The 25,207-nt window shown below is 49.2% G+C and overlaps 1 protein-coding gene and 1 long non-coding RNA gene across 2 annotated transcripts; one reads left to right on the top strand and one right to left on the bottom strand.

Annotated features, from left to right (window-relative positions):
• Positions 1 to 580: 580 nt before the first annotated feature.
• LOC124653998 (F-box/LRR-repeat protein 14-like) lies at positions 581 to 3,545 on the top strand. The gene is made up of 2 exons (XM_047193046.1): positions 581 to 693; positions 1,606 to 3,545. Exon 2 carries the CDS (start codon positions 1,619 to 1,621, stop codon positions 3,071 to 3,073), a length of 1,455 nt encoding a protein of 484 aa, XP_047049002.1. The 5' UTR covers positions 581 to 693; positions 1,606 to 1,618; the 3' UTR covers positions 3,074 to 3,545.
• Positions 3,546 to 14,078: 10,533 nt separating this feature from the next.
• Positions 14,079 to 17,242, bottom strand: LOC124658259. The gene is made up of 4 exons (XR_006989095.1): positions 17,025 to 17,242; positions 16,806 to 16,943; positions 14,972 to 15,036; positions 14,079 to 14,191 (listed from the first exon to the last, which is right to left on the bottom strand). It is a non-coding gene; the product is annotated as an uncharacterized LOC124658259 (long non-coding RNA).
• Between the last annotated feature and the right edge of the window lie 7,965 nt (positions 17,243 to 25,207).

Consider the following 25,207-nt stretch of genomic DNA (forward strand, 5'->3'; position numbering starts at 1 on the left):
GGAGGGGAACAACGACCTACATGGAGGGGAACAGTGACCCAGACTGAGGGGAACAATGACCTACACGGAGGGGAACAACGACCTACATGGAGGGGAACAACGGCCCAGACTGAGAGGAACAACGACCTACATGGAGAGGAACAACGGCCTAGACTGAGGAGAACAACTACCTAGACGGAGAGGAACAACGGCCTAGACTGAGGAGAACAACTACCTACACGGAGAGGAAAAAAAGAAATGAAATAAAAAATGAAAACATGAAAAGGAAAAAAATAAAAAATGTAGGAAATAATAAAATAAAATAACAAGAAGCTGTACGTGTAGAAAAGAATGTATAATAAGAAAGAAGAAAAATAGATATTTAATATAAGAAAAAAGAAAAGAAAGAATGGAAATAGATAAGAACGCCGGTGAGCATTGTTAATCGGTAACAGCACACTAGCCCTTACAGAACCCAAATGGGCTGGCCCATGTGAGCGTGGCGCCGCTACAGCTCGCGATAGGCGGCACGACCCAGTTTCTTCGCTGGAAAAGAGAAGCAGGGCGTTGCGAGCGAGACTAGCTAGGGTTTACACTCCACAGTTGCGGCCTGCGGACTAGTCTGACCGGTCGACATCTCCAAGGTCGAGCGGCGGCGAAGGTTCCCTATTCCCTACCGTCGCTGTTCCTATCTCCCGGCCGGTCGTGGTGAAGGTACCGCCGTTTCTTGGTTCTCATGTCCCCTCTTCGTTGGTTCCCCATCGACATGTACATGGTTTGGTTTTTTCGATTCGCTTTCTTGATTGAGACTTGCCAAGGGGGAAACCGGTAGCATCATCCATTTTAGTTTTAAAGCCATTCTCCTGTGTAGAAAGTAAGGATTTTGCGATGGAATACCACCACTATACCAGCCTAGGTTGCAGCAAACAGTATGCATTTGTAGTTGAACAGACTAGATCGGTGGTACATATATTGATTTATAGGGAAACGCTCTGGTGTGGCTTCATCACCTAACTTCGCTTCATGCGAATTTGTAAGCACCAATTTCAGGAATATATACAGGTGGGGATCCGCACCCTTGTGTAGCTCTAAAGAACAAAGCTGGGCCTTATCTAGTAAAAAATCATCTCTAATTCGTTTCTGTTTAAATCCCTACTATCTTGCCAGGGAGCTACAAGTGTTAATTGCATGCCCTTGTTTTCATGTGATTTACTAGGTGCCTCCGAATAAGTAGGTTCAGATCCAGCACAAGAGTCTGGTCTTGTGGAGTTGCTTGCGTCAGTTACTCAATTTTTCTTTGTATTCTCTTCGTTTGTTATTCAGGCTCTCCTACTTATGGTGGTAGTTTCATTTAATGATTGGGCTTGTAGCTTCATTGTTTCTTACTAAATCACTAGCAATTTAGAGATAGATAAGGTGTTGGCTACTTTAATAGTTTATGTCCATTCTTATGAATAACAAACAAATTTTGATAGATTCATTAACTGCACAAAGTTCATCAGTAAGTTCTTCATAACCTGTGTTGCCAGCATGATCTCCATCTTCACATGCTTTATCCTGATATCATAAGTTTTTGTCCAGCTCCTCGGTTGTTCTCTAAACCTTGATATTACCTGATTGGTACAGCTGAATTTGCTCGATGGAGGACCTACCAGAGGATCTGGCGGCAGAGATTTTCAACAAGATCACCAGTACAAGTGATCTGAATTCTCTTTCCCTTGTGTCAAAGCAGCTCTACAAGACAGAGGGGAATCAAAGGGCTGCTATCCGTGTTGGTTCCGGTCTTTGCACTGCTACAGAAGCACTGACAGCATTGTGCGCTCGGTTCCCAAATCTGCGGAAAGTGGAAATCGATTACTCTGGTTGTGTACTTAGACGTGTACATCAGTTGGACAACAAAGCCCTCTCTGTGTTTTCATCTCACTGTTCCTCGCTGATTGACCTCACCTTAAGCTTCTGCTCAAACATCAATGACTATGGGCTTGGTTGTTTAGCTCATTGCAAGACATTGGTGTCTCTCAGGCTGATCTCCGCACCACAATTAACGTCAATTGGGCTTTTCTCGGTTGCAGTTGGTTGCACGAGTCTATCTGCTCTCCACCTTATTGATTGCGAGAAAATCGACAGTGTAGAGTGGTTGGAATACCTTGGTAGGGATGGATCGTTAGAAGAGCTTGTAGTGAGGAATTGTAAAGGAATCAGTCACCATGACCTCCTTAAGTTTGGTTCAGGATGGATGAAGCTCCAGAAGTTTGAGTTTGAGGGGAGTAGAGGATTATATGGTATTTGTCAAGGTGATGTGGTCTATGACTCCTCGTACGATGCTCACAGCAGGGATATATATGATTGGTGCTGTGAGAGTTTGAAGTATTTAAGGTTGGCGCATATAAAAACATTCCCAGAAGTAGGACTTCGTGTTGTCCTAGGGAAGTGTAAAGCATTGGAGAAGCTTTGCCTTGAGTATGCTCATGCCCTGAATGACAATGACATGATTGCATTATCGACGAGCTGCAGCAATCTTAAAAGCATCTCAGTCTGGCTCGATATTCAGTACTACTCTAGTGACGTCAGCTATTGTGAAACCAGGACGTCATTTACCGATAACAGCCTTTATGCCCTAGCCGTTAACTGTCATATGCTTCAGATCGTAGAATTCAAATTTGACGGATGTTCGTGTGACTGGCCATCAGAAATTGGATTCACACAGAAGGGCTTTCTGGCACTATTTCGGTCGTGCCCAATTCGTGTTCTCGTGCTAGACACCGCTAACTTCTTGGATGAAGAGGGGATGAAGGTCATCTCATCCTCACCACATCTGGAGACACTAGAGCTTACGTTGTGTCCTGCGGTTACTGATGCTGGGATGCGCTTCATTGCACACACCCCATACTTGAGAAATCTCACACTTCGATTGTGTCATGAGGTGACTGATGTTGGAGTGGCTGAACTGGGACGCGAACATAAGTTGGAGTCTTTGGTCATTGACTATTGTGGCCAAGTCTCTCTGCAAGGTGTGCAGGGTGTTGCCAAGTCAGTTCTCTACTCCAAGGACTTCGCTCAGAGGAGGAAAATAGGTTTGCGTAGCGGCTGTTGATGCTGCTGAAGTCATTAAGTTGTTGAGTTTGCAGCATTGGACAAAGCTGCCCATCATTCGACCCAGATTCACTCTCTGAACTTCCTATTGCCTTCTACCTTTACTTCTCCTGTGTGACAGTCTAGCTATGAACTTTGTGCGGGATCTGATGAATGCAACTTTAATAATAGCCACCAGTTATGCATTATATAGTTCTTGTTGCTTAATTTCTACTCTCTGTAGCCGTTTTGGGACAGGCATAATCCGGCCCCAAGATTTCCTGTTTTTCCAGTGGATTCATTGTACGACCCTTTGGTTTTTATTGTTTTTAGACTCTTAGCAAATGTGATGAACCTTTTTCTTCTTATTATGGAAGTGATTTTGAAGACATGTATATCTGCCTGCTATTTTGCGGGTGGCAATTTGGTATGGATCAGTGTAGTTATCACATGACCATGTAGAAAGTTGGCATGCTCGTTATTTCTTTTGTTGTTGATACTGATTCTATTGGAGGATTTTGTGCATTCAAGTTGGATATGAGGAAAAATTGTGACCATCTGGAGTGGGACTATGTCTGAGGCCCTTTTCAATTAAAATAGTGACATGTGAACTGCTCATTTTCAGCTTAGTCCCTTGGCGCAATGAGATTCCAAGATGACAAAGTTACTACTCCCTTAGTCCATAAAAAGTTGTCGGAGAATTATCAAAATTTGGATGTATCTATAACCTAAATAGTATCTAGATAAATCTAAATTTAGACAAACTTGACATTCTTTTATGGATAAAGGTAATGGATTGATTTTGGATTTATTTTATCAGTTGACCTTGCAATGCCATGGCACTAAGGGCATCTCCAACGAGGCGACCCATCCCATGCCCGCGCGTCCGGATGGATCATGGATCGAGCAGGACAAAAACCTGACCCAGCACGTGGACCCATCCCTAAAACGGATGACCGCGGCGTCTGGGATGACCCAAAGCCGGTCAAAATCTGGGCCGCGTTTGAGTGGCTGCGGACGCCCGAGGCTGGCCGCTCGTGTTCTCCCCTGATCCACGTGTCATAGGGACATAATTTCGTTTTTTTTTTAAATAAAATATATTACATTTTCTTAACAGTACTACTACTAATCTAGCTACATAGGGGGTCGGCGGCCTCGCCGGCTGAGCCGGCGACTCGTCGCCGGGGCTGTGGATTTCACTCGACGCGGACGGCATGTACGCGTGAGGATTCCACTCCAGCTTATCAGCTGGTTGGCTCAGTGGCGGTCCTCTTGCGGCGTTCCGCCGCGGTCACCTTCCTCCTTTTCGTCCACGCAGCTTAGACGCGCCCCGCCTCCTGTGGCGTCAGCATTCGCTTCCCGCACAACGCGAGCTCGTGCGCGGCGGCGCCTTCCACAGCGGTCCGTGCCTCCACGCGGACGCGGCCGGCGTTCTGGGCCTCGTGGTTCGCCTACCGACGACGCATGCACTCTTGGCGGCCGCGCTCCGCCGATGTAGCATCCTCCCGGGCGCGCCGCTTGGGCGAGGGCAGCTGGCAGCTAGAGGAGGTGGCGGGCTGCTTGCAGAGCGAGGAGCTCGTTCTTTCGGCCGATGAGGTCGCCTAAACGGCGGCGGCCGGCCCGGACGGAGGCCTCGTGCTCCTTTGCCACGCGCGTGAGCTCGGCGAGATGCTCCTCGATGGTGACGTTGAGCTTCGCCATCTCGAGGTCGTGGAGGTAATCCTCCATGTCGACGCGCTCCTCCTTCGCGGCGGGCCCCGATCCCTCCTCCACGGCCTCGTACCAGCCGTCCGCGGCCTCGTGCTAGCCGTCCGCGGGCGCCTCCACCAGCTCCGCGTCATCTTCCTTCTTTGCTGCCCCCTCGGCCACGACGCGGATCGCCTCGTCGTCAGCGACCCAACGCGCGTCCTCCTCCTCCGTCCGTGGGAACCTGGCGCGGGCGGCGAGGGAGAGCTTGGCCCACGTGGTCTGCAGGGTGCGCGGCATGGCGATGGAGGAGGAGAGGGCGCCAGAGAAGGTAGAGGGGGAGAGGACGGCGGAGCGGATGAGGTCTGCGAGGCTGGCGCCGTCTTTTATAGCCGGCGGCCTTGGCGGGAAACTTGGACGCGAGCGTGCGTCCATGGCCTTTTCGTGTGCGCGGGAACGCTGGTTCCCGCGCGTTCTCCGCCCGCCATTGCTGTCCCGTCGAGGTCTGTCATGGCGCAACGCTGTCCAAGGAAGACGAATCATGTGGCGGGTTTTTGGATCGCTGCGTTGGGTGCAGCGTGCGACCCAAACAGACACATGGACGCGGGCCGTTGTCCTCGTGGCCACCAAAACGGCTCAAAACGGATGGTCCAACGCCATCGTTTGGATGGCCGGCGTTGGAGATGCCCTAAGAGAAGAGAATGGTTGCATGGGTAACTGAATATTAGTTGAACTTTTTAAGCAAATACAGGTAGACCCCCGCGTCGCCCTCCTCTGGCGGCTCGGGGGAAACCCTAGCGCCCCCGCCGCCGGCCTCTCTGCCCCTCCTCCCTGCCGCCGCTGCCGCCGGCCCTTGCCGCGGTGGCGGCGGGCCCCGTTCCCAAAGGGCGGCGGGGGTCCTCCGGTCGCAGCGTGCGGCGGAGCTCGGACGCCGGGGCGGCCCCGGGCAGATGGTGGCGGGGCGTTCATCGCGGTGGCCGTTTGGACGGCACGACGCGGCGCAGGAGGCGGCCTCGGCGGCTGGGCGCGGCGGGCTGCAGCGGCGCGGTCGTGGCGCAGGTGTCGGCGGGCGGAGCGGGCCATCCGGGCCCGATCTAGGCCGCGAGGGGCCGCGCGGCGGGTCAAGGTGGTGGTGGCGGCTGCTCGCCGGCTTCTCCGGCGTGGTGGCGCGGGCGAAGGTCCAGCTCAGTGCGGGGCTGCGGGGAGTTCTGTGCTACGCGTTTTCCGCCTAGACCTGCAGCGGCTGGAGCTCGCCGATGTTCGTGGGCCAGGGTGGTGGCCCTGGCCAGTGGCGGCCCTCCCTGGGGCGTGTTAGAGTGGTGCGGAGGAGCTCGTGGTGGTGGTCTTCTGCCGGCGCCCGGAGGTCGGCCGGCGGTGCAGTCCAGGGCTGGGGCGGGTGTAGCGACCGTGGTGGTGATGGTGGTTGAGGAAAGGGAGGTGGTCTAGCCAGAAGCATGAAGCAGGATGGCGTGATATGCTCCGGGCTAATGCCTTGTCCTCGGTGGCTGGCCGGCCGGCAGCTGGCCGAGGCCGGCGATGGCGACGGCTTCGGGCGCCGCTTCCTTCTTGAAGGCTTCGCCGAGGTGATATTTTGTCATCCTGTCTGGAAAAGCTCCGGGGTAACCCCTAGATCCGCCGTGATCGGTCGATGGCGGCGCTCTTGTGTCGTCTTCCCTCTTGAGGGCATCGATTTGGAGCTGCTTTGGTCGGAGGGACCCGTGGAAGATGGTTGGTGTTGGCGTCGTGGGCTGCGTGGCAACGATGACAATGGTGAGCGGATCGGAGTTGTAGCATGTCCTTCGTCACCCCTGCCGTGATGGTGAAGTCGGAGCTGCGAGGCGACTTGTGGCAACGATGCCACTTGATTGGTGCTTGCGTCGGTGCAAGGCGTGCAACTTTCTCCTATGAAGGTCACGGTTGAAGTCGGAGCTGCCTCCTCCTCGACGTGTTGGGGGGTCGACTGTTTGGCATAGGCTCACATTGGCTCCATTGTCATTCGCGGCGATGGTCTCGGTGGCGGTCGTCTAAGGTGAAGTCGGAATCGCTGGCTCGTGGAGGAGTGACGACGATGACGCTCGATGACATCCTCATCGATGGCTTTTCTTCTCGATGGCGTGTGTGCTCCGTGTGGGTAGCCAGGTTGGCCGGGGTGTCCAGTGTGTTGTTGGTTTTCGCCCAATTTTCTCCTAAAAATTGGGCACTTCCTTCTTAATTAATGGATGAGTCAAAGCTTTTGCCTCCGTTTCAAAAAAAAAAAATTCCAAAAGGAGTATCGTTTACAGAGGGTGCTCCTTTACAAATCACAGGAGCTCCTATACAAATTACGAGAGCGATGTCCTTAAGGCTTGACTACACAATAAAAGCAAATGAATTCTGTAGCTCATGAGTTAGCTAGTTTGGCAAAAGGTTCAGTCCAAAATATCTAGATAGATGAACCACCTGATGCAATTGTAGTACTGTAGCTTTTTTGGTTTCAGATGTACTACCTATTACAATAGCGAGTGGATAAATGGAAGCCGAGCTATATGTAGCTCTTTATTTTCAAAACTTTGGAAATCATATTTTTAAGTTTCAAAATATTCTATAAAAAAAATCTAGCTATAGCCAATGATGATATCTACAAACATGTAAAATCTGAATGTGAAATTCTTAATAGTTTAGGCTACACAAAAATGACAAATGTGTGAATCTGAGAATAAATTTTAATAGTGCATATTTCAAAACTATACAACCTGTCAGATTTTGTCAATTTTATGTAGTCTACAATACAAATAAATTTCCGTTTGAGATTTTGCACGTTTGTAGATTTCATCATTGTCAACATCCAAGATTTTTGTCCATATTTTTTTAAAACTTAAAATTATAATTTTTTATTTTTAAAAAATAAAGGGCTATATGTATATGTAGCTCAACCTCCGTTTAGAGTTTTCGTTACACTAGTTGTGTATAGCCTTTTCCTTCCTTGGGCGGAATCAATTCCATTGCCTGGGTGTACAGGCTGCATAGAAACAAGCCTACGGATCCACCGCTCATTTCCCCCTTTCCCCTCTCTCTCTTCTCCCGTCCCCTTGAGAGACTTTCCTCAGCTCCCGGCTCCTCCCTCCCTCCTCTCCGGCGGCTTCGCCGGCCGGAGGTGGCGTGAGGGAGGAGGCCGGTCTGTATATAGTAGTTGTAGGTTAAGCTCTAGTTGTGTATGGGCTCTGTCCCGGTTTGGCTTAGTGCCGGTGGAACTTTGGTGGCCGAGGTCTGCGGGCGGCGCTCGGCGACTGGGGGCGATGCTTCTGCTGCTCACGGTGCTCCGATGGACGGAGCCGAAGGTGACATCAAGCAGCGCTTCCCCCTCCACGAAGAATAAGGCCGGTAAGGCTCCAGAACTTCAAGATCTGGAGATCCCAAGCTCCGTTCTTACCGTCACCATGACGGGAAGAACTTCTAGCGATGGGATCTGGCTGGTTCTGGAGGAGGCGGGAGGGATCTTCTTCCATTCTTCCAGCATCAACAAGACCAAGATGAAGACCTGTAGCAACATATGGTTGTTGCTGCTACTATGGCGTCGCATCTGCGGGGAGTTCATCCTCGACGGCAACCTTGCTGTCGACTCTGCAGGCTGAAGGGCAGCCACTCCCCCCTGATCTGCTGCTTCCTTAGAGGCAGCATAAGGAATACATCGACCTCCAGTTTTGGAGGTATGCTTGCTCCACCGTGCTTGGCTCCCGCTGCGGTGACTCAAGTGATCACGTCCCCGGCGTCGCCGCAGTTGAGCATGGCTGGATGCTGTTCGAGCTTCGTGGAGATGGAGTTGGACTGGATCGCGTTCTTCATCCTAGATCTAGGGTCCTTTGTGCAAAAGCTAGGGACTGTTGTATAATTTCCCATTTTGTCAGGGTCCTTGCTGTAATTTGTACCTCCACCGCTCTGAATTAATGAAGTATCTCGGTCCTTCGGTACCTTACCCGTTCAAAAAAAAGGAAAAATTTGCTACAGGACACCGTTATTTTCTGGCATTAGCCAAACCACACCACCCGATTGTGTATTTGCTAGATACCATTACAATTCTGTGGTACATTTGTCAGAACGCACCACCTGGCCGAAAACGGAAAGTTTTGCATTTTGCCTTCAAAACCAGGTCATCGCAGGTAAAAGTGCAAAACTTTCCGTTTTTGGCGAGGTGGTGTGTTCTGGCAAATATGTCACAAAATTGTAATGGTACCCGGCAAAGACACAATCGAGCGGTATGTGGTTTGCCAAAAAATAACGGTGTCCTACGCGGCTGCCTCTCGATCTAATCGCCCCAGTCGAGTTCCCAACTTCGGACAATCGGATTCGTTGCCGGAGTCGGAGACGGATGGCATCTCGGTCTCGGGGCGTCTCTATATATATTATCAGGGGCGGCAGGGGTGTCTGATGCGAGGTCTAGGTCTCGTTTCCGGGGCAAAGCTCTCTCCTTTTTGATTCCGGCGCCGGCGGAGTGTGGACGGAGGGTCGGCCCACAGGGGAAGAGGATGGGGGCGCCGGTATCCGGTGGCAAGCGCAAGGCCTACGGCGATGCCGACGCGTTCCCTCGCAAGCGCCGGGCGCCGGCGGAGGCGCCGGACTGGACGTCGCTCCACCCCGACATCACCAACCTCATCGCCGAGCGGCTGCTGGCCGAGGACGTCACGGAGTACATGCGGTTCCGCTCCGTGTGCTCGCACTGGCGCACGTCGACGGCTACCCCGCGGGACGCCACGCTGGCCGACCGCCGCTTCCACCCGCGCGGCTGGGTCGCGCTCTGCGACGGCAACGGCGTCCGCCCGGTCGAAGCCGCCGCGATCACCTTCTTCCACACCGCCACAGGCAGAGTCCGCCGGCTCAGCCTGCCGGTTCTCCGGGGGCACCGGATCGTCGGCATAACCGACGGCCTCCTAATCCTGCTCGACACCCGCGCCGCCGTCATCCGCGTGGTCCACCCCTTCACCGGCGTCGTCGTCGAGCTGCCCCAGCTCGCCACGTTCGTTCACTACGTGTTCAGCAAGCAGAAATCGGTCACCATGGACTCCATCGTCTGGATGAACGCCACCGTGTGCGTCGCCAGCCCCAGCTCCATCGCCGTCGTGATCTGGTTCCCCAACATGCCCGTCGTGATCTGCGCGCAGCCCGGCGGCAAGGGCTGGAAGATCATCCACACTCGTGTCCAGTTCTCCAACACGTTGCCGTTCAATGGTGGGCTCTACGGCGTGACACGAGCTGGGAGGCGGCTGGTGCGGGTGTATCCTCATGATGATCCACTTGCCAGTCCGGTGGTTGCCCAAGTACCAGAGGAGCTTGGTCACCCTGAGCGCTGCATCTACTTCCTTGTGGAGTCCATGGGAGCAATGCTTGTTGTCGTCCTGCACAGAGCTGCCGGGCACGTTGACGACTCGCTAACCTGCACACTCTTCAGGGTTGATCTCCCCCGCCAGGAGCTCACGCGGGTAACCAGCCTCGGCGACCGGGCTCTGTTCATCAGCCGTGACCGGTGCTTGTCCGTCTCGTCCAGGGATCTCCCTTGTATTGGCGGCAACTCTATCTACCTCGCCATGCCTGGTGAGCACCCCGTCATGGTGTACTCACTTGACGATGGCTCGATGGAGAGCACAGTGACGGTACACCAGTCACAAGACATTAGGAAGGGTGTGCTCCCAACCTCTGTGCGGCCCTTCACCCTTGCTGATCATCTGGCCACCTACTGCCGGTACCGTGAGTGGACGAGAGGGCTCATGTTGCACGAGTACTGCTATTTGTACCCTACTTGGAGCGAGCTGTGGCAGAGGATTGCTGCACAGGATTCTGAAGTTTCCATTCCAAGGCTGAGAGGAACAGAGAGTGAGCTGAAGAAAAATGAACTACCTTATTTTTTCAGATATGCTAGGACACAATCTGGAGCAGTGGGAGCTGTGCTTACAGCATAGAGAATCCTCCGCGGTGGCTGGTGTCATCCCTTTCAAGAATAAGAACAATGTTTTTCTGAAACAACAAGGGGTGTACGTGTGGCATTATTTATCTGATAGTCAAGCAATCTGAAAAGGTGTGATGCAACAAGGGGTGTATGAAATGGTAAAGGAGTCAAGTAGACTGATCCCTGATGATCGGGTTTCTCATGTAAACAGGGGATGTAACAGAATAGCTCATAGTCTAGGTCAGTTTGCTAAGGGTTGGTGTAGATGCTGTTTCAGCTCTAGTCACCACCTGTCATTACATAGCTGCTCGCTGCTGATTGTAAAGACATTGTTCCTATTTAATAAACCCCCTGTCCCATGGCCAAAGAGTAAAAAATTGATATATCCATGTATTTGGATATGGTGGACATGGGATTATGATTGTCATGTTAGTTGATGTTACTGTTCTATAACTTGTGTTCTGAATGTTGTTCTCTTCTGAATATGATCTATTAGCTAACCGAGTGTCGCAAATGTAGAAGGTCTCATATTCTGACTAGTTTCTTGGTCGTTCGTCTTTAAACAATGCTACTATGTATCAGTGCCTGGTTGGTCTACTTTTTTTTTGTCTTGAGTTAATTGAAACAATAGGTTGTGATTAGGAGTTCATGAGAGTGTATTCAGAGTTTATGTTGAAGGTTGTCCTTGTTTGTAAACTAGATGATACCCTGCGCGTTGCTGCAGCACATTTATTCAGGAAAGCAACATATTTTTTTAGAATGTATATAGTATGAAAAAACAGGAAACAATGTGACTAAGTGCACAGGTTGCTCTTGGAAACAATTACACGGTCGTGTTATCAAGTAAGTTGCTAGGAAAAAAATATTACAGATAAACACATTATTTTTCTGAAGAAATATCCAAAAAATGCTAAATTGTAAGCATTTAAACAGACTTGACTCAGATCTAAGACATGACAGATAGAGGATATGACTTATAATATACAATGTGCAATTGTTGATGTTCAGATTTTTTTGTTCATTTAGTAATACACCGCTATGACCTCTGTGTGCACATGATCCAAGATTGGATCAATGCTCTGTATTGCTAACTAAACTGTACAATCATCGATGGTCAAAGTATGCATCCATGTGCACACATATCCAAAGAGGCGGTCAATTGCTACATCCCTGTATTTTGTTTATTAGTAGATGTAAAACACAAATACAGAAGATATGCTTAGTCGAAGCATGAGCCTCATATAGAAAGAACCTTTGGTCTGTAGAGACACTTGCAAGTAAATATTAGAGAAAACCAACTTCAATGCAGATGATGAGATAAACAATCATCAGCGATAGTACTTTGCAAAATAATATTTACACTGTGAAGGCATACATTGGCTTATTTGATCATACATTGTGAAACAACATATTTTGTTTACTCCCAAAAAAAATTTAGCGCTATTTCGATGCAAACAAAGGAGAGATGTACTCGCCTGTCCATACTTCAGCATTCTAACAATCTTAGTGTACAGTATTCTGTAATCTCTATCGATTTATACGGCGCAAAGAATTATCTTGTGATTCCTCATTCCCTGCACAATAAGATAGAAAAGAGAAGAACAATCATATGTTAGAATGCGAATATTTACCAAAATCTGAAAATACAAACCATTGGTGGCCACAGATATCAGTATCTTGCAAACCTGAACTTTATAAAGTTTATTGTTGGTCTCCAACTGAACCAAATGTCACCAGTGCACCTGTACATTTGACTGATTTGAAGAGGATTGCCTTATTTCAGGTAAGAACAAAGATTCTTTGAAGTTGATTACAAATGACTCACAGTAAGTGAATTTTTTTATATTTACTAAGGATGAGCTCATTTCTAACTGTTTTTCACATGTGTACGTTCAGATTAAGAGTGCAAAATTCACTTGAGATATTTTACAGATCAAAGAAGCATGTTCGGAGATACATAAAAATGAAGAAACAATAAAGCATCATAAATCATGCAAAAGGCATGTCTGAACCAAATTAGAACACATAAATGGGAAATGAAAGGTAGCTCTGGAGATAAAGAATATAACATCCATGTGAATGCATGACAGATTTCATAACTAATTTTAGAGAACAATTATACAAACTGGAGTAGGTAGCGATGTCAATTGTTTACGTCTCATGAGCCCAAAACATGCAGAATCTGACACCCTTATCTCTAAAATCAGATGGTTGTTCACCACATTTCTGCACTTTCCATGCCGAAATCTCATCATCGTAGGTTCAGTACAAAAAGTCTATATGGAAAAATACATTTATGAGCCAGTTAACCCATGAAATCTGACTTGCATAAGATTACATAATCTGTTGGAGACATAAAAGACGGGAACTGGCATATCTAGTTACTATTTTTACAGCTACATACCTAGTTGCTTTGTATAGGAATGATAGCAAAATCAGATGTTCATAAACATGGGAAGAAATTACCTGCATACGTGGTGGTGAGCATACATTTTACAGTATCTGAAGTACACTTTGCACAATATTGACCAGAGCACACATAGCATCTCCTCACCTTGAAAATTAATGAAAAAACATCTCTTTTCATAAAATATTCACATGGTGATGGATGCACGTGAGAAAGTCATTCTGTTGAGCATATCCCAGGCACTCCAATAAACAAATATCCAGCAATAGATTGGATGTGGCTGCAGATATGGAATTAGCTTCCTATAAAATAAATCATACAAAACTATGTACGAACAAAACGGAATTCTATGAAAAGAGAGAAGGAGGATGAACCTCTATTTCTGGTTGCGTCGCAAGCATGGCTGCTGGAGACTGGGAGAGTACAATAAGCTGATATGGTCCCAGAAAAAATTACCATGTCGGAACAAAGAAAAGGCAAAGCAAACAACTCATAGGGTAAGCATACCCTGAACATTTGATTAAAGGGAGTTCATTTCATTATTTGGAAGTTGATTAAAAAAAAGTTACATGATGTGAGGACCTGATTATTGAATTGGTAACTACTTATTGCCTTTCTAAAAAAAATACTCAGCAGAAATGATAGCTGTCACTTGTATCTTTCCTTCTTTGATGTACTCCATTGTGAAGAACTCATCTTTTCCAAGTATGTTTTTCATGTCAGCACGTGAAGGCTCCCCTTGGTCACCCTCCTGTAAAGTTATATGCAGTGGTCGTTTGATGTTCTTGAGTTCTTCTATTGCTTTAATGTACATCTTGTTAGCTTCTCTTTGACGGTTTGGTGCCGATGGAAGTACGGACGCGGCAGGCCTCATTGGCGTGCTGCATAAAGAGATTTTGTATATGAAGATAGGAATTAGAAATATATATGTGTTAATATGAATGTATGGATGACTGAGGATTACCTGTTTTTTCCTCCTTGTTGGTCCATGTGCCGGGTGACGGGTGAAGCCTCCGGGTTGAAAGTTGGTTATGTATGTTGATATGGACAGATAAATTGGTATTGTTGGTGTTCTGTTATATAGAGGGATGTTGCGGTGTCCTTAATGTGGTCAGCCGTAATTACGGTACCTAAAAATAGAGGGTTGACAAATAATAGAATCAATCATTTGTTGCAAATTTAATGGTATATAGTACGTTTGACAAAGAAATTGAATAATGCATTTATTGGAAATTAGTGCTATATTTAATATGTAATTATGTGTGTTTTAATTTGTAGCGTTTGACTGCATAAGCATCAAACTGTCAGTTGGGGAAATACCTGATCAAGAGGTAGGCAGATCAGGAGAGCAACACACGCAACATGATCGAAAGAAACAAAGAGAAAGTTAGAGAAATTAATATGGCGTAGTGTGACAGAATACATGCTTTCACCTCACCACCTACGTTCAGTAAACTGTGTCACTTTTCCATCACACGAAAGTAGAAGCATAAGAGGAAATGAATAATATGTCTGATGTTACAGCTTATTATTGTAAAGGAGGATACTGACTTTATGCTAATTTTTCAAATGTGCACAGTTCTTCAAGTCAGTCAATTTTCATATGAAACCAACAAACAATATAATTTAAACATAAAACATATAGAAAATATGTATGCAAATTTTAATAAAGTGGATGTGTACTCATTTGAAAGTGATACAGACAATGTCCTGAAGACAGAGTCAGAGCGGACTGTTGTCATCAACCCTTAAACTCTATATGCACTGTTGCCGGTAAAAATGCTAGAAACAATGCGAGCAAGTAGTTGTTACATGAGAACATAGTACCTTGCCTTCACAAAGTTGGCCAAAAGCTGGGCATGTACCTAGAAACAATGCGAGCAAGTAGTTGTTACATGAGAACATAGTACCTTGCCTTCACAAAGTTGGCCAAAAGCTGGGCATGTACCAATAAATTCCGTACGCGGAGATCAACCTGCAGGTTGTCTATTTTCAGAGCTATCCATCTTTTGGGAGCAGATACATGTCAATTAAAAAGAAGCAGCGCAGAAGATTGGACTGAGCATAACAAATAAATTCACGCTGAACAGATGTAAATTTGAAATAAAGAGGAGGAGATTACAGTAGGCGAATAGTTATGAACATGCGGCTTTTGATATCTCCTTCGTGAATTTGTTTGAAGTAAGGTTCATTCAAGTACATTTTGTCGGGAAAGAAAGAGAAAGTGAGAAAATTGAAGGACTGGCCTGACTCCCTAAACACTCAATTGAGACCTTTTATGCCAGTTTCTCTCTATAATCCCTCTGCTTGTAAACAGACTGCAAAATATCGGCGAATAGAACACTGGTATTCCGGAAAACTAACGAAAAAGAACCAATATTTGTCTTATCATACCAAAAGCTGGGCATGTACCAATAAATAACCATAGGAAATATTTTTATCAGATTGTGTGGTTTCCCAGGCATATGAAAAAAATTGTGTTCCACCACTCTCTTTGTAAATAATATTCTATGATTTGTGTACATGAATTGCCGAACAATGTTCTCCCAGGCATATGCAATTGTGCTATCAGACGGTATCCCTCCAGATAAACATTCTAAGGACAAACATGTTTTTATTTATTTATGATTCACCGGTTTATTGATATGTGTGCCGCAGCGACGCCGGCGGGGTATCATCTTTTCGGAACAGATACATGTAAATTAAAAATAAGCAGCACAGAAGATTGTACTGAGCATGAGGAATTAACAATCTTTCCTCAGTTCAGGATAAGTGCTCATTGCATTTTTAGGGATAGGCCCATGTGCACTTGTCAAAACAGTAGCAATATATATATGTTGTCTTTGATCTCTAAGTAGTTTGATTCAGTTAGCTATGCGGTACTGATTTCAAGTGATTTGACTGTAAAATCCATATGCATCTCAGCAACCATATGGTATGCAACTATGCATCCTTCGAAAAGAAGCCAAGTTTAGGCATAAACAAATCTGAGAAGCACTTCCAAAAACACTTGCAGTTTGTTGTACTAAGCAAAGCAAACCAGTGAGAACAGAGGAGACAGTACACTATTATGATGATTCTATTATGTTTTTTGTCCAAGGTGCGATATAAAACCTATCAGTTTGGTCTGGGAACTTCACCATACCAATGGTACTACTGCATGTCTATTCATGTCTGGACTTTTAAAGGTTTGTATGTGGACTCTGAAGGACAAACCTAGTGGCCATAAAGAAGACAATCAAAGTTGGCAACGACAGTAAGAAGATATTATAATCCAATCCAAAATGAGTCACACGAACATTGCTCCAAGCTTGTCTAAACAAAAGATCAAGGGAATTTATCGATAATGAAATTTGGCATCATGTATGTGGGGGTGGGGCATCAGTACTAAGTATCAAACGACTGGTACTACCTTAGGCGTCATGTCAATCATCTGTACTTGTTTTAATGTGCTGGATTCTGCAGGGTGGCATGGCAATCAGTCTTTGCGTCCAGTCGAGCACGCCTACTACCTTCCATCCTCTTGTAATATTCAACATATTACATCTGGTTGTGTAAAGTTTGAGTGTTCAGATAAACTTGACTACTATCTCAAATATATGCGAAGACACTAAATTGGGCATTTATTTGAAACAGAGTAACATTGGTTATGTGCTCTTCAACATTTGTAACGTGATTTTCACGTCTGTTGCTAGCAAATGGCGTTCCACACAAAAGAAGAGGAGGAGATCACAGGAGGCGTACCAGTTGAAGAATGCAGTGTACACTGTGGATGATGAACAGGTGTACAAATCAATCCGAAATCAATTCCAAGAAAACCGTAGGGCCTGGGGTAGCAGCCGAAATCCGGAGCCGCGACAACTTCCGTAGGCGGAGATGAACCTGGTAGATTGTTAAGCTGGAGTGAGGGATTTAGGGATTGTAGAAAAGGAAGGAGGAAGAATAATGGAGAGAGGTAGGTACCGGCGTTCAAGCAGCTGCCCGTCTTGGCTGCAGCGGCGTAGCTTGGCCAGTTCGTTGTGGGGGCGGACAGCACCATCGCGGCCCTTTAAGACGGCGGCGGCGGAAGAAATTTTCGGAGCAGTTTCTATTGCCTTGAAGACGGATTTATTGTGTTTAATGCTAGGAGATTGGATGAGAGCAGAGCCATTGCGATTTGCGAGCGGGGGCGATCGAAGAAGACGAACCGAGGCGGCCGAGGCGGAGGCGGGGCGGTTGTGGGGGACGAAGACGAACCCTAGGCGGCCGAGGCGGAGCGGTGGTGTATCGTCCATACGGTATCGATGGGGACAGACGGAGTTGAGGCGACGAGGACGAAGGGAATCGGCCCGTTCATGGGCCGTTGTCGGCCCATTGTGCTTCGGCGCCTAGCCAACACGGGCATCTGGTCCACGCGCGGGCCATCGGGTGTGTGCGCGTCACCTGGCGAGCGGCGAGCACGGGCATCTGGTCATGTGCGTCTGCGTGTCGCGAGGAGTGGCGTGTCGTTCGTCTGCCGCCATCGGGTGTGGGTCTGGCGAGGGTGTAATTTTTTAGACGGTGACGTGGCACATTGTGGGAGCAGGAAAATGGGACCATCTATTAAGAAAGAGAAGATATGTAGGTTATTTTTTTAAGACGGAAGGCTCGAGCAGAGCCCGGCTTTAAATTAATAAAACCCCAACGGCAGCGTACAACACGAACAAACACAGCAAAGTACCAACAGACACACATCCATACAACCGACGAAAAGCTAACACAACATAAGACATCTATGGCAAACAAGTGCCCCAACACCGCCTAAGCCACCACCGGAGATACACGACCATGGAAGGAGGGCTACTACTCGATGTCCCTGATGGTCGAGTGGAGGGCGCGGAGACAGCCAATCGTCCACTCCACTGCCTCGCGGTCCTTCCTCCTAGCCACTGGCTTCCACACCTGTAGATACATAGACATTTTGTATAAATCATCAGCAGGTTGGCGAGGGAACACCCCGTCAATCGTAAACTTGTTCTCAAGGTTCCACAACATCCAAAGCAAAGCGGTACACGCCATCCATAGAACCTGTTTGGACTGCCCTCTTGTACACGAAGGATCCTAAAGATGTCCACAAAACAATAGGGGTTCCACAATCAAAGTAAGTGATTGCATTTTTTTTGCTACGCATTTTTCATATATCAATCATTAAAAATTATTTAAATAAATGTTGCTCTTTTCCAGGCCATGAACAATATAGAAATGGAACCTGTGGATGTTCCAAAAGAAGCCACCATCGTAGGCTCCAAGGTGATATTGTTGAAACGCACATAGACTCACATGCTTGTACACGACCTAAGAGATGCATACAAGGACAATCAATTCAAAATATGATAAACAAAAGAAAGTGAACATAATTGTTACCCAAATAGGTACTTAGTTCTGCTCGGATTATTCTCTCTTTTTGCGGGATTGTTTGTACTACCTAACTAATTTTAGTAGAAATTGTGTTGTCTTTTGAGGTGGAAAAGAAATAAATTTGTGGTTGTATGTATAGGTTTGAAAACTCACATTTTAGTGAGAAATTTATCTTTTTCGTATAATTTAAAATACAATATATATTTCCTTGAAACATATACCATACCTTAGAGATTGGTATATGCAGGTGCATATTTAGTTTAAGATTTGTTTGAGTCTAAGAAATATGTTTTTAAAGTTTTTAAAAACCAAGGAGAACTGATGCTTATGTGCCAAAGGCACTTTCCCAACTAAGGCTGGTGCCAATGCAGGCGTGAGTGAGGGCGGTAGCGGCGGCGTCGGGGCGAGAGAGAGGCGGGAGTGGGGCGAGAGGCCAGCGACAGGCGACGGCGCGGGCGCCCGGCGGTAGCGCCCGCTCCCGCCCGGCTAACGCCTGCGTTGGGGGCGAGAGGGAGGCGAGAGAGGGGCGGTAGCGAGGCGGCAGCGTTGGCGGGGCGGGGCGAGAGAGGGGCGGGCGAGAGGGCGGGCGAGAGCGGGCGGTAGGCGGGCGATAGGCGGGCGAGATGCGGGCGAGAGGCGGGCGAGAGCGGGCAAGAGGCGGGCGGTAGTGTGTAACGCCTAGGCTGAGGTGGCGCGATCTGATTCGTCCACCTCAGCTAGCCGTTGGGGTTCAAAAAATCCTGAAAAAAATGCCAAAACCCCCTATAAATACCCCCATATGGTTTCACTCATTTCACACCTCACTTCATCTCCTCCACTCTCCATTTCCACTCCTCTCAACGCCATGTCTTCGTCTAGCAGTAGTTCGAGCGACGGAATGGAGGGTGATATGATCGCTGCATTCCAGGCGGAGTATGAGGAGGAGATGCTCAACGAGGAGCCGGAGCCAAGACGGCCGCGACGCCGCCGAGAGTTCATCAGGCGTGATCGTCTGGGTGCCCACGATCGGCTGTTCGAGGACTACTTCGCCGACGACTGCAATTACCCTCCGAGCTACTTTCGGCGAAGGTGCCGGATGAGACGATCCCTCTTTCTGAGCATTGTGGATAGATTGGGTGAATACTCTCCGTATTTCACCCAAAGAAATGATGCTCTCAACCGTGCTGGTTTTTCTCCCCTGCAAAAGTGTACTGCGGCTTTGCGTACGTTAGCTTATGGAGCCGCTGCAGATACAATAGATGAGTGGCTTAAGTTAGCTAGACAAACTTCATCAGATTGTCTAGATAGATTCCGTGAAGGCATCATTGAGTGTTACGGGGAGACGTTTTGCCGTCGACCAACGCGTCGAGGATACCCGGCGTACGTTAGCGAAAGCCGAGGAGCGTGGCTTTCCGGGCATGTTAGGGAGCATCGATTGCATGCATTGGCAGTGGAGGAACTGCCCAGTGGCTCATGCTGGTCAATTCACACGGGGAGACATCAAGCACCCTACCATAATCTTAGAAGCCTACCATAATCTTAGAAGCCGTTGCGTCGTATGACCGTTGGATCTGGCATGCCTTTTTTTAGAGTGGCCGGGTCCAACAACGACATCAATGTACTCAACCAGTCGCCGTTGTTCACTGATGTCCTTAGGGAGAAGCACCCGGAGTGAACTTCACGGTGAATGGACACGAGTACAACTATGGTTACTACCTTGCCGACGGCATCTACCCCTCCTGGCCGGTGTTCATGAAAGGTGTTACTCTTCCACAAAGTGAAAAGCAGCGAGTGTTCACTGCTGCTCAATCAGCTTGGCGCAAAGATGTCGAGTGTGCCTTTGGAGTGCCTGAAGGCTAGGTTCAACATTCTAGCAGTTCCGGGACGCTCCTACTCGAAGCGTACTCTTGGGTTGATCATGCGTGCATGTGTCATTCTGCACAACATGATCATCGACGACGATGAGCGTGGTACAAATTTGGAGAACATCTATGAGACAGTTGAACCATGCACCACCAAACCTAGCAGCCAGGATTCAGATGGACAACGAAATGAGGGACTCACCGATGTATACATAGCTCCAGCATGATTTGATTGAGCATGTGTGGGCTAATGCCTAGATTATGTAATTTTTTCAATTTTTTATGTAATCTTTTCAAATTTTTATGTAATTTTTTTATGATGTAATCGGTAACAATTTTAGTTCAATAAAATAATTTTCTTGCATTATTTTTAATGTTGTAATCTGAAAAAGAAATGCTGATGTCGAGAGAGAGAAAAGCTGATATGGAGGAGAGAGAAGTGAGAGCTGCCACTATAGCCCGTGCATTGGCACCGTGGGGTGAGAGTGGGGTGAGAGTGAGGAAAAAAGCTGACGTGGCGGGTGAGAGTGAGGCTATGCATTGGCACCAGCCTAAGAGCATCTCCAGTCGCGTCCCCCAAACGGCGTTTGGGGGACGGCGGACAAGAAATGGAGAAAATCGCGTCCCAGTCGCGTCCCCCAAAGCTAAATAACGCCTCATTTTGTGTCCGGCGTCCCCGGTAGAGACTCTATGTATAGAGTCTCTACCGAGACGCCGGACACAAAATGAGACCCATATGCATGCATGCAGCCCCTAGTCCCCACATGTCATTCTCTTTCCCCACATTTTCTCTTACCTACTTTTCCCACATGGGGTGGTCGCTTCATTAAAATGCATGCATCCGGACGCTGTTTGAGGGACGCGGCTGGAAAGGGTCTCTTTTCTAGTACAGATTTTTGATCTCTTTTTGTCCGGCGCGGTCCTAAACGTGCCCCAAATCATTTGTGCTCGGACGTTTTTTGAGGGACGCGACTTGGAGATGCTTCTAATACTCCTTTTTTTTGGACCGAAACACTAATGAAACTGATTTTCCTAAATATCTGATCCGATCAATCACTATTGGATTCGTTGTCGGAGTCGGAGACGGCTTGCATCTCTGGGCGGTGCTTACTGCCCAGCGTCTCTATATATTATCAGGGGCGGCAGGGGTGCGCCCGTGTCTGAGGCGAGGTAATTCATTCGCTCTCGCGAGATCTAGGTATCGTTTCCGGGGAAAAGCTCTCTACTTTTTGATTCCGGCGCCGGCGGAGTGTGGACGGAGGGTCGGCCCACAGGGGAAGAGGATGGGGGCGCCGGTATCCGGTGGCAAGCGCAAGGCCTACGGCGATGCCGACGCGTTCCCTCGCAAGCGCCGGGCGCCGGACTGGACGTCGCTCCACCCCGACATCACCAACCTCATCGCCGAGCGGCTGCTGGCCGAGGACGTCACGGAGTACATGCGGTTCCGCTCCGTGTGCTCGCACTGGCGCACGTCGACGGCTACCCCGCGGGACGCCACGCTGGCCGACCGCCGCTTCCACCCGCGCGGCTGGGTCGCGCTCTGCGACGGCAACGGCGTCCGCCCGGCCGAAGATGCCAAGATCACCTTCTTCCACACCGCCACAAGCAGGGTCTGCCGGCTCAGCCTGCCGGTTCTCCGGGGGCACCGGATCGTCGGCATCACCGACGGCCTTCTAATCCTGCTCGACACCCGCGCCGCTGTCATCCGCGTGGTCCACCCCTTCACCGGCGTCGTCGTCGAGCTGCCCCAGCTCGCTACATTCGTTCACTTCCTGTTCAGCAAGCAGAAATCAGTCACCATGGACTCTATCGTCTGGATCAACGCCACCGTGTGCGTCGCCAGCCCCAGCTCCATCGCCGTCGTCATCTGGTTCCCCAACATGCCCGTCGTGATCTGCGCGCAGCCCGGCAGCACAGGCTGGAAGATCATCCACACTCGTATCCAGTTCTCCAACACGTTGCCGTTCAATGGTGGGCAATACGGCGTGACGCGAGCTGGGAGGCGGCTGGTGCGGGTGTATCCTCATGATGATCCACTTGCCAATCCGGTGGTTGCCCAAGTACCAAAGGAGCTTGGTCACCCTGAGCGCTGCATCTACTTCCTTGTGGAGTCCATGGGAGCAATGCTTGTTGTCGTCCTGCACAGAGCTGCCGGGCACGTTGATGACTCGCTAACCTGCACGCTCTTCAGGGTTGATCTCCCCCGCCAGGAGCTCACACGGGTAACCAGCCTTGGCGACCGGGCCCTGTTCATCAGCCGTGACCGGTGCTTCTCCGTCTCGTCCAGGGATCTCCCTTGTATCGGCGGCAACTCTATCTACCTCGCCATGCCTGGCGAGCACCCCGTCATGGTGTACTCACTTGACGATGGCTCGTTGGAGAGCACAGTGACGGTACACCAGTCACAAGACATTACGAAGGGTGTGCTCCCAACCTCTGTGCGGCCATTCACCCTTGCTGATCATCTGGCCACCTACTGCCGGTACCGTGAGTGGACGAGAGGGCTCATGTTGCACGAGTACTGCTATTTGTACCCTACTTGGAGCGAGCTGTGGCAGAGGATTGCTGCACAGGATTCTGAAGTTTCCATTCCGAGGCTGAGAGGAACAGAGAGTGAGCTGAAGAAAAAAGAACTACCTAATCTTTTCAGATATGCTAGGACACAATCTGAAGCAGTGGGAGCTGTGCTTACAGCATGGCTGGTGTCATCCCTTTCAAGAATAAGAACAATGTTGCTGAAACAACAAGGGGTGTACGTGTGGCATTATTTATCTGATAGTCAAGCAATCTGCTAAAGGTGTGATGCAACAAGGGGTGTATGAAATGGTAAAGGAGTCAAGTAGACTGATCCCTGATGATCGGGTTTCTCATGTAAACAGGGGATGTAACAGAGTAGCTCATAGTCTAGGTCAGTTTGCTAAGGGTTGGTGTAGATGCTGCGGTTTCTTCAGCTCTAGTCACCACCTGTCATTACATAGCTGCTCGCTGCTGATTGTAAAGACATTGTTCCTATTTAATAAACCCCCTGTCCCATGGCCAAAGAGAAAAAAATTGATATATCCATGTATTTGGATATGGTGGACATGTGATTATGATTGTCATGTTAGTTGCTGTTACTGTTCTATAACTTGTGTTCTGAATGTTGTTCTCTTCTGAATATGATCTATTAGAGCATCTTCAGTCGCGTCCCCAAAGAGCGTCGGATCGACCGTTTGAGCGACGTGTTTTGTTCGTGCCGCGTTTGGGGGACGTCGCTCCCAGCCGCGTCCCCCGCAAACGCAGCGCCTAATTAGAAATTCAAATAGTTTGCATTCAAAAGAGACCGTTCCAGCCGAATCGTCGCGATCAGAGTAGCGGCGATCAAAGTACTGGGCGCGCGATCATATTACGGACCGGTGGTGCATGCTAAATTAGAAGAAGGGGTTGGCCGACGGCGATGTATCCTGAGTCGACGTAGGCCCGTCGATCACGATGACCTCGTCGTGATCTGCCCGGTGCTGTGCATGCTCCGTCTGCTCCGTCGCCGACGCAGAGGCAGAGGCCGATGCGGGCGTAGCGAGTAGAAGACGCGTCTGCCGGCTCTTGCTCCGTGGTTGTTGCCGCTGCACGGGCCACCGCGTCGGCCGCCGCCTCGGCCGCCGCCATTTTGGCTTCGATGTCGTCGAGGATCTGGCCTTTGAAGAAGTTGTGCGCCGCCCGCGTCCGGGGAGACATTCCCTCTGTCGACGCTCTCAGCAGGGACATGTCGTCCCTGTGTTTTTTGAGCTCCAACCTCTCCTCTTGCCTCTTGAGCAGCTCCGCCCACCTTTCGTGGGCCTTTTTGTCGCAGGAGAGAAAGGTCGATGAGACGTCGGCGAGGCATTTCGTGATCGACGCATGCGTCTTCTCAGATGACGCAGCGTCGGCCTTGGCGGCCTTGGCAGCCTTGTTGCCAGTAGGACGGCCTGCCGACGTTGCCAGCGGCGCGTCCAGATCAATGGCGTCCTTCCCCTTGGACAACGACAGGCGCGTCAACTGCCATTTGTGGTTCATTTTGAGCTTGCTATAGCAATGCAGCAGCGTGAAAGACTTGTGACCTTCCGAGTTCTTCCGGTACAAATCAATGGCCTTGCCAAACTAACCAAAGGAAGCGGAATCATTTCATCGAACACAATGTAGGCGCTACAGATAATGTAAGAAAGAGTCGTACCAGTTGGGCGACGTCGGCGCCGCTGTCGCCTCTGGTCACTAAGTTGACGCCTGGATGATGGCCCATCGCGTCGACATTGCCTTTTGGCTCCTCTTCATTGTCACTTTGTTGTAGTCGTTGTTGATGAGCTTGCGCTCATCGAACTCGGCCTTGATCCTCGCCCAATACTTCCCGTATTTTTGGTTGGCGCCGATGATGGAGTCATGGCTCACCGTCGCCCACAACTCGCACAGACATAGATCCTCCAAAACCGTCCACTTGGGGCCTCCTGTGCCCGACGCCTTCTTCTTCTTCTTCTTCTTCCTAGTCCTCACGCCGTCCGCGTCTACCTCCACAAGAGCATCCTCACCGGCACCCTCCTCGTCCTCTTCCTTGACGCCCTCGTCGTCCTCGTCCTCGTCCTCCACCCCCTCCTCTTCCTCGTCCTCACCCCCGTCCTCATCCTCCTCAGCATCGGCGCCGTCGAATTCGAGTGCCCCCCTGCGGCCAGTGAACGGGGCGCCGTCCGGACCGGGTCCTGGCTCGCGCTGAGGCGCTTGCTCGTACGCCAGGGAGTAGAAGATGTTGTTGGGATTGAAGCCGCCATGCATCAGCGCATCCTGGTAGTGGGGCGACAAGTTAGGCGACACGCACCCGGGAGTGGCGGAGGGGCCGTCGTTGTAGAAGGCGGATGTCGACGGAGAGATCACTCCTGGAACGTACACCGGCACAGACGTACTCCATGGGCTCGCGTTGGTGGC

The sequence above is a fragment of the Lolium rigidum genome, chromosome 5 (genome assembly GCF_022539505.1).
Source record: "Lolium rigidum isolate FL_2022 chromosome 5, APGP_CSIRO_Lrig_0.1, whole genome shotgun sequence".
Lineage (NCBI taxonomy): Eukaryota > Viridiplantae > Streptophyta > Magnoliopsida > Poales > Poaceae > Lolium > Lolium rigidum.